Source organism: Sinocyclocheilus rhinocerous, unplaced genomic scaffold, assembly GCF_001515625.1.
Source record: "Sinocyclocheilus rhinocerous isolate Xijiao unplaced genomic scaffold, SAMN03320098_v1.1 scaffold1719, whole genome shotgun sequence".
Taxonomy (NCBI): domain Eukaryota; kingdom Metazoa; phylum Chordata; class Actinopteri; order Cypriniformes; family Cyprinidae; genus Sinocyclocheilus; species Sinocyclocheilus rhinocerous.
The window spans coordinates 215,197-225,541 of record NW_015664048.1 but is presented as its reverse complement, the minus strand read 5'-3'; the positions used below and the strand labels follow the sequence as shown (position 1 = coordinate 225,541).

The 10,345-nt window shown below is 31.6% G+C and overlaps 2 protein-coding genes across 2 annotated transcripts in view; both read left to right on the top strand.

Annotated features, from left to right (window-relative positions):
• The window catches only part of LOC107729590 (chordin-like), a 22,969-nt gene extending 18,370 nt beyond the window's left edge, over positions 1-4,599 (top strand). The window contains exon 14 of the mRNA XM_016540170.1: positions 4,558-4,599. Within this exon, the coding sequence (XP_016395656.1) occupies positions 4,558-4,599 (42 nt within the window). The remainder of the gene's footprint in view (positions 1-4,557) is intronic.
• Positions 4,600-4,741: 142 nt separating this feature from the next.
• The window catches only part of LOC107729589 (chloride channel protein 2-like), a 16,890-nt gene continuing 11,286 nt past the window's right edge, over positions 4,742-10,345 (top strand). The window contains exons 1-5 of the mRNA XM_016540169.1: positions 4,742-4,774; positions 7,870-7,966; positions 8,528-8,659; positions 9,776-9,904; positions 10,053-10,186. Of these exons, the coding sequence (XP_016395655.1) occupies positions 4,742-4,774; positions 7,870-7,966; positions 8,528-8,659; positions 9,776-9,904; positions 10,053-10,186 (525 nt within the window). The remainder of the gene's footprint in view (positions 4,775-7,869; positions 7,967-8,527; positions 8,660-9,775; positions 9,905-10,052; positions 10,187-10,345) is intronic.

Below are 10,345 nucleotides of genomic sequence, written 5' to 3'. Positions count from 1 at the left end.
TTTCAGATGTATTTCCAAGAAAAAAACATCGTCTTATATTCGGGTCAATACGGTAATATGCATTGCTAAGAACTTCATTTGTACAACTTTAAAGATGATTTTCTCAATATTTAGATTTTTTTGCACCCTCAGATTCCAGATTTTCAAATAGTTGTATCTCGGCCAAATATTGTCCTATCCTAACAAACCATACATCAATGGAAATCTTATCTATTCAGCTTTCAGATGACCCTTATGACTGGTTTTGTGGTCACATTTTCATGTCTACAGCTTTTATTTAAAAGCAGCACATTTATGTGTTGAAATACAGTATATTGGTTTTAGACATAAAAAACATTTTAATCAGAATATATTTGTCTTGTTTTCCAGTATATGTAAGCATCCTTAAATTTACTAAGATTACATTTAATAAGATTTTATATTATGAAAAACTGCAAAATAATGGGGTAAGAAATACATATAAAAATGCATTTTCTTGCAATATCTTCTGCAATTTCGCTTCTCAAGTAAAGTTATTTTGTTTTCGAGGATGTTTTACTGGAAAACAAGACAAAGATCAAGAGTGTAGTGTAAAGATTGTTAGCTTGGACTATAATAAAATGCAGTAATATAAAAATACATATTTAATGTTTCCTATAAAATTTATATTTGAACATTGTGCTTGATTTCGGTCAAAAGAAAAGAAAGAATCCAAACAGACGACTGCAGTAGAAAAAGTTGAAGAAGATCCAGAAGGTGAGTTTATATGAAACATCAAAACATCTAAACATCACAGCTATTATTTTAAATGTGCAGCAGTATATTAAGATGTCAATTTCGCTTCTCAAGTAAAGGTTTTTTTTTGTTTTCGAGGATGTTTTACTGGAAAACAAGACAAAGATCAAGAGTGTAGTGTAAAGATTGTTAGCTTGGACTATAATAAAACACCAAATACACAAAATAATGTTCTTTTTAGCAGCATCATATGACCCCTTTAACCAAAAACCCATTCAAAAAGCCCACTGATTCAAGCCAATGAAGCGGGAGTGCTAAAATGCTCATTTCTGGGTTTTGGCCTACAAAAATAGACACTCTACTACAGCAAACCCTACAAAGCACTCTCTGTTTTCCCAGCAGCACTTCTGGGGGGCGATGAAGCAAATCCTTTTTTTAAATTTTATTCTAAATTCCAATCTGGCCAGACTGCGGTTCGGACCTGGATCGCGACACGCAAGGTTCCCCCCAACAGCCTCATCTTCCTTCTGCTCCCACTTTTGTTTTACAACTTTCCCCTCTAACCGCAGCGGGTTAATACGTCGGTCACTGGCCCGTCTTTCCACGGCAAATGAATGTTTCTCATCGAGGAACCAGATTGGATCAGTTTTCTCAGACTCGCTCGGACTCATTCCAGTTGTCTGACTTAATTTCTGCGTCTTCTGTGTCAAACGGAGAAAACTCGAGGGAACATGAAAGAAGCTGGACGCTTATTTTCCACCAGTCTCTGAATAAAAGCAGCTAATCAGTTTTTACATCTGCAATCTCAGTGTTTTTCCATCCGCTGTTATTCATCTACAAAATAACACTAAAGCCATTGGGTTATTTGGTAGATTAACAACAGGCCAACATACTTTACAATCAGTTCTGTTCACTGATATTTTAGTTTTATGCATCCCATGGCATGGTGTATTCATAAAACATGCATGCATTTGATCTTTGCTCAAGAGTTTAGTACTATACAAATTGATCAAAAGTGATGATAAAGGCATTTATAATGTTACAAAAGATTTCTATTTCAGATAAATAGTGTTCATATCGATATCGGAATTATATCGTATCGACCGAAATTAAGAAATATATCGTGATATCAATTTTGGCCATATCGTCCAGCCCTATACTATGCTAATATTAGTTTCTCCTATGACTTTACTATTGTCCTTTTGCATTATCGACAAACTACTTTCCTATTTAATACTGTAAAGCTGCTTTGACCCGATCTGTATTGTTAAAAGCGCTATATAAATAAAGGTGACTTGGCTTGCCATCGTGTGTTCGAACGAGTAACTACTTTCATTTCAAACACTTGTGCAAGAACCACAGAAAAAGAGATGACGTTAAAGCCAAGTCTGGAAATGCACAACCATAAAATGCTAAAAACATTTCTGGCACGTGCATAGCATAAATATGCACCTTTATTACATCGCATTTAGTCTAAACTCCACCTGATGTCTCATACTATGAGCAAATTCTTATAAAAGCATTGGTGCATTTACAGTTTCAACATTAAATATGGATTATGGAATATTTCAGTTCATGGAAATGGACAGATTTGACACTTCTAGTAAAATGTGAAATGTTATGATACTGCAAAAATGGGAAGAAAGCAAGGCGTCTTGAACTCCAAGAGCATATGCATTTCTGGCCTGTGCATTGCATGAATATAAATCGTAAAATCCAGTCTATTTCTTGTATAGATTACATAAAAATGCCGATTAGTTTACCACTTCTGTCCTTCAATATGTCAAAAAAGCATTTTTTCTTAACGTTTTTGCCTGCTTTAGCTTGTTGTCCATTATATCCTGATGTATTTTGAATGAGTAGAGATTTGAGGATGACTAGTTCAATGTAGATCAAGCATTGATCTTTTATGAATCATTTGTTTGAACCAATACTTTTAAACATCTTCGTATCAAACAAGGTCTATAATAAATACAAAGGAATACAGTCCTGTTAATCTCAATGCCGGTTGCTTCAAAACACTCCAGGAACGATGGAAACGTACCTCTAAAACAGCTGTGATTGTTTTGTTCTCTTCTTTCTTTTGCACTTCTCATGAGTTTGTGTCCCTGGAAAACAGCTGAAGTGTGTGTTGTTATAATAACAACAAGAGCTAAATGTATACCCAAAGTAATAACAGTGATAATGCAGCATTCTTCCAAGATTACTGCAGAAGAAACCTGGAAATGTTTCTGTTTTTATAAAAATATCACACCAGCAATCCATTCTTTGAAATAATACATCAATAAATAAGTCATCACAAGCAGCTTTATATAATCACTATGACTCATGACTAGCTTTACTTGTGCTTTGCAACGACGTAATCCAGATAATGTGTCTAGTTTAGATCAGGGTTTCTCAAAATAGGGTTCAAGAGTTGATGAAAAGTCGCTTTGGATAAAAGTGTCTGATGCATAAATGTAAATGTAAAAAGCGAAAAAAACTAATTAAATCACAAAAATGTAAAACTAAAATAAATAAATGTACAATATTTTTTATAAAAATATTTTAGAATCCTCCCCGTCATTGCAGGGAGTGGTGAGGTCAGGCATTGAAATTAAACTATCACTTTATGCTGATGATCTATTATTATACGTATCTAACCCGATTTCGAATTTTCCAATTATTTTATCCATGTTGCAAAAATGTGGCTCTTTTTCTGGATACAAAATAAATCTCCACAAAAGTGAGTGCTTTCCGATTAATGCATTGGCTATGGGTCTCCTGATCATTCAAATCTGCGTTCGCACTGCCGCTGACACAGAGAGAGCGGTTACTTACCATGTTTGCTTAAGAAACATCTTCACAAACAGTCTTTTCAGCTACACAGTATTATTTCTGTCGTACAGTCATTCATATTATCACAGTTATTATTTTATAATAAATCAAATGAAATACAAACAATTAAAAAATACATTATATTTTACTAAAACATACTAATACAAAAAAAATAATTAAAATGTTTGTTTATCTGCATATCGTTATATTTTCATTTTTTAATAAATCAAGTTAAATACAAACAATTAATAAAAAAAATATATATTTTTTTAAAGTGTATTTTACTAGAAATATACTAATACTAAAAATGTTTTTAAAATTATTTGCTTATCTGCATGTCATGCGAACATCAACTGCCATCGGAGAACCGTGAACATGCACATAAGAGGTTAAATAATTGAAATATTGTACAGTGTTTGCTTTCTAAAGATATCTTGCCTCATAAGCACTCATCATTTTATTTTGGGATCTCTTCGTCTGAGGAACTGTACTTTTCACTCCTACAGACTGTTGACCATCTAAACAACTTCCACTTTGAGCTAAAATCAGTATATAAATAAAAGCCTGAGCATGTGTTTACCTCTAAACAGTGATTTGTAAAAACAGACGGATCCGAGCGATAAAAGTGAAGTGTTTATGCACTTGATGCGTCACAGACACTGAGCAAATTCTCATGAGCTCCTTTGTGCATTTATAATTTAATCGCAAAACTCGATTCAGTTCACGGAAAAGGACAGATTTGACTGTTCTGGCACTGTCTAAACTTGAAAATAATTTTCAATATTTACCCTACAGAAATCTATAACTTACTTCAACTCCAATGGCAAGTTTTAAGCTCTTTTCTATTTAAAGTTCACCGCAGACGTTTCGTGAGAGTTGAATGACTCATCAATAGAATAGACAGTTTGCCTCTACATGAATGTAGCCAATCATAATATTAGAAATGAACTGTTTTGATGAATTACTGTTTCCGTGATTGATCATTTCTGAGTACTCAGGTACTCAGGTACTCGTGTTCATCTCTAGGGTGGAGTTTCTCGCTGTAATTCCCGCCTCATGTTTAGCTGAACACAAACTTCTTCCACTTATAAAAACTCACAAACGCTGTCACGCACCTGACCGACGCTCGCGTGTGTTTGTGACGTGTGTAGCGACCAGCAATCAGTCCAGTCCTGTGTGTGTGTGTGTGTGTGTGTGTGTGATCGTAATCATGGCTGTGGACGGTACAGACGAGAATAATTTGGTAAGCGTTTCTCTATTTTTCTGCGTTTCCCCTGCTGGTAGATAATGGAATTACATCTGATTGTGGTTTGGGTGAATGCATAGAAATGATAGCTTTTTCCATGCGTTATACAGAGAGCAGGGTAATTATAGTTAACCAGAAGTAAAACTAAAGCCATAAAAATATTGTTGTTCCTTGAAATGAAATAAATACTACATAAGATAAAAATAAATATATATATATAAAAAACTTTAATTTTAATTCGGCTCATTTTCAGTTAGTTTAACTTGTACTAAAATTGAACATAAAAAAGCCATATTTAAAGATAATAATAATAATAATAATAATAACAATGAAAAAAAAACACTAAAACTAAAAAAAATGTGTTACTTGAAATTAAATAAATACTACATAAAATAAAAAAATAATAAAATAAAAACCCCTAAATTAATTTTAATTCGGCTCATTTTCAGTTAGTTTAAATTGTACTAAATAACTAAAATTGAACATAAAAAAGCCATATTTAAAGATAATAATAATAATAATAATAACAATGAAAAAAAACACTAAAACTAAAAAAAATGTGTTACTTGAAATTAAATAAATACTACATAAGATAAAATAAAAAAATTAAATTAAATAAAAACTAAATTAATTTAAATTTTGGCTAATTTTCAGTTAGTTTAACTTGTACTAATATAACTCAAATTGAACATAAAAAAGCCATATTTAAAGATAATAATAATAACAATGAAAGAAAACACTAAAACTAAAAAAAAATGTGCTACTTGAAATTAAATAAATACTACATAAGATAAAATAAAAAATAAATAAACAAAACCCTAAATTAATTTTAATTTTGACTAATTTTCACTTAGATTAACTTGTACTAAAATATATAAAATTGAACATAAAAAAGACATATTTAAAGATAATAATAATAATAATAACAATGAAAAAAAAACATTAAAACAAAAAAATGTGTTACTTGAAATTAAATAAATACTACATAAAATAAAAATAAATAAAAAAATTTAAATTTAATTTTAATTCGGCTCATTTTCAGTTAGTTTAACTTGTACTAATATAACTAAAATTGAACATAAAAAAAGCCATATTTAAAGATAATAATAATAATAATAATAACAATGAAAAAACCCCACTAAAACTAAAAAAATTGTTACTTGAAATTAAATAAATACTACATAAGATTAAAAAAAACTAAACAACAACACTAAATTAATTTTAATTTGGCTAATTTTCACTTAGTTTAACTCGTACTAAAATAACTAAAATTGAACAAGACATATTTAAAGATAATTATAATAATAACAATAAAAAAACACTAAAACAAAAAATTACTCAAATTATAACAGAAAATACAATAAAAATAGAAAATAGAAAAATTAAAAACTACTACAGTATCGCATTAATACTAAAATAACACTAGTCTGATGAAATGAAGGATACTTTCACAAAGAGTAATAATAATAATAAAGTGCAAGAAAAAAGAAATAGTGATAAATACAAAAGCAGCAGCAGAAACCACTCAAAGTGTCTTTAATACACTAACATTTAAATAAGGACACTGAAAATGGTTAAAGCTATTATGTTTATGTTTCATTAAAGTAAATTAAAAGGAGTTAATATTATTAACAACTACATTTATACAACGTGTACATACTTGTTACTGGTGCACTTCTGTTATTGTTTCTGAATTAGATGATACTGCTCAGCCAGTAATAATAATATCAAACAAATAAATAATTAGCATCAAATAAACACATACATGTGCTTTGAATGTAAAACGAGATGTGTGCTTTTATAATTTAGCTATAGCAGCCTAACCAATAAAACTAGCAAAGTCAGTAATAAAATGAATATAAAGAAAATAATTACAATTAACAGGACATAAATGTAATAGAAATACAAACGAAATACACAGTGCTTGTAAGAACTACAGAAATTGAATAAAGTATCAAATATAAAATTAAAACCTGTTTAGTCGTAACTGTATGAATTAAACTTAGAGAGTGATTTTCGTTAGTGTGAGTATTAAATACTATCGATTCACTTTTGATAAGACTAATTCGATAAAAAACAACAAATATCACGAGAAAAACTTACTTTAATCTCCTGACAGACTTTCGGAAAAGGCGCGCAACGCGGGCTAGCGTCACACAAGCGCGTGCGTGCGTGCGTACGTAACGTAACGTAACAATTCTGGAAACGGTTTGTGAAACAGGGGTAAAACAAAAACTAAAAAAGAAGCTGTGCTTCAAAGGGTTTTTTAGGTCGGTGAGTTCATCAGTTAGGCCTATAGAATGGGAACAAACTTCACCTCATAAGTGAGGTAAATCTGACAAAACATCCACAGTTTCAGCGAAAAGTACTAGTGATGCAAAGTCCGATTCATTTCCGCGAACCGGTTCTTTTCGGACAGATCGGCTCACTGAACCGGTTCAAAAAGCCGATTCATCGGTTCCTGACGTCATCGAGCAATAAGGTCTCTACGCATTTCTTTTCTAACAACCCCAATATTTAAGGTATTTTTAGTGGAATTTGATTGTTTTATATCTTCTCTGAAATTGTTAAAAAACAAAAAGTCATTAACATGTTTAAAATATTATGACATTATTTTCAGTTCCCGTTACTAATTAATGTCACACTGTGTATAGCACTGACTGTCTTATGCTATGCTCTGTTGGTTATTTGTTCTATTTTCATTAATTAAAAAAAATAAAAAAAAGGTTCTTTTTGAGTTGGACGTGCTACTTCGGCTGTGCGTCCTGCGTCATCAACCCGGAACTAAAGTTCGATTCAGTTTGATTTGTGAACCGGCTCAACCGGTTACTTCCTGAGAACCGGCTCAAAAGAACGATTCGTTCAAGAACCTAACATCACTAAAAAGTACCAGAGCTAACATTGTTATTATTTATTACCACAGTAAAACTGTTGTAATTTGGTGTGAGCCAGAGGTTAAACAAAAAAAAATACTAAACAAAACGACAAATTATTATGGTTTTACTGCAGTAACAACTTTGAAGTAAACTATGGTCACACATGGTTGGTATAGTTTATTTAGTTTTGAATCAATATCTGTGTCTTTACTGTAGGAACAAGGTATTTACACAAAAGATGTAGCCCGTCTTCGAAAGAATGATCGCCGCCGAAGATCTTTATCCGATCGCAGTCCGTCTCAGAAGTGTGGAGGTAAGTAAATCCATAACAAAACTCCCACAATGTTTCTACAGCACTAAAGCGTTTATAGGAGAAGATCTCACATCATATGACCCCTTTAAAGTGAAATTCGATTTGACCTTTATAAAGTAATGTTTTTTTAAACCTAAATAAATTCATTAAAATATTAAATAAATTAAAATACATTATTAAAATGATAAATTATTATATAAATTATTATATTTTTTTATTTTAGTTTAGTCTCATGTGTAGAGTTTAAATACGAACTGTTGTCAGCAACACTTTAAATTGAAATTTGATTTGACCTTTATAATGTTTTTTTCTTTTTTTCTGGAAACCTGAATGAATTTGTTAAAATAATAAATAAGTTAAAATATTACTAAAATATATGAATTAAAATAAAAAAATGGTTAGATTTTTATTATTAAAAATATATATAATTAAAGTCATTAACTGAAATATTCGTCTTCAGTTCAGTGTGAACAGTGCACCCTCTACTGGAGCACTCTGACTCTGTGTCAGGTGTGCGCTGTTGCATTGTGGGTAATGTAGTTCTTCTCTCTCTGTGTGCAGCCTGGGCCTCACATTTCCAGCGGCTCTTTGTGTCGTTTATCGGAGCGGATTGGATCTACCTCATGATCCTGGGGTTCATCATGGCCGTGTTCAGCTTTACTATGGATATCTTTGTTGACCTCTTCACAGAGAGTGAGTGTAGGCCTAAGTGAATGCATGTGAATATGGGTGTCAGAATTAGAGTATATACCTACAAGATTGTATTATAGGTTAAGATGAGTGTTTTGGTTTCTGGGTTACACATGAAGGTGGTTTTCTATAGAACTGGAGCATAAACAGTTCTTTGTGGAGACAAAAAAAAAATTTTGGGTTCTTATTGGGACATTCATTCATTCTTTTCATTTATTTATTAAGAAACAAATAATTCAGATAATAATATTTTGCTTCAATAAATTAAAGCCCATTTTAGGACCATTCAAAATTCATTATGCCATTAAACACATTTCTGAAATTGAATGAAAAACACACGTTTATAAAGTAGTTTTTTTCTGCAAAACAGAAAAAAAAAATTTTTATTATATAATTTTTTATAAGCAAAGTAATTCATTAAAATATTTAGTCTTGTTAATGTGAACAGTGCACCTTCTGTTTCAAGTGAGCAAATTAATTAACTAATTAATGAATTGATTGATCCATTAATTCATTCATTCACTCTTTAATCCTTTCATTCATTCATTTGAAGAAACAAACGATTATATAATGAATTATATAATCGGATAATGATATTTTGCTTCAAGAAAATGAAAAAATAAAAAAGTATATTTCTGAAATTTGATGAAACCACATGTTTATTAATTATCAATTTTTTCTGCAAAACTGAATGACTTATTTAAAAAATATATTATATACAATTTTGTTAAGAGCGATTATTTGAAATATTTATTTGTTTGTTTGCTTATAATTTTTCCTGCAAAACTAAATCACTTCTTATTACTTTAATATTTTTTATTATATACAATTTTTATTATGATCAAAGTAATTTATCTTCAGTTCAGTGTTTTTAATGTGAATCGTGCGCCCTCTGGAGGACAGAAAAAACAGTGCACTTTATCTGTTTCAAGTGTGCAAATTAATTAATTAATTATTTATTTAATTAAAATGAAGTCCATTTTATAACCATTCATAATTCATTATGACATTAAAGCATATTTCTCTTCTGTATTTTCATTACTGTAATAATAAAATCTCATTCTCCTTTCTGTACATGTCTCTCTCTCTCTCTCTCTCTCTCTCTCTCTCTCTCTACAGCACACAGGTGGATCTACGATCTTGCAGACAGTCATATTGTCTTGCAGTATTTGGCGTGGGTCGCTTATTCTCTGTTTCTAATGTGTTTCGCAGCAGGATTCGCAAACATAGTGTCAATTCAGGCCGCTGGTGAGACGCACACATTCACAAAGCATCGTTACTGTACATACAGTATAAAGCAAAGCATCATTTGTGAGCTTTTACAACAGGTGTCTTGCGATGAAGTCTCTGTGTGATTCTTCATACAGTAGCTCGTTAGTGTTTGTGTGTGGTTCAGGGTCTGGGATTCCCGAAACCAAGACGTCTCTGAGAGGAGTGATGCTGCAGGAATATTTCACCTTCAAAACATTAGTGTCCAAAGTCATCAGTCTGACCTGTGTGCTCGGAAGTGAATTACCCGTGGGCAAGGAGGTAAACACACACACACACAGACTCACACGCACACACACACACGCACGCACGCACGCACGCACACACACACTCACTCACACACACACACACACACTTGCATACTCACACACACGCACACACTCACACATTCACACACTCACTCACTCACTCACACACACA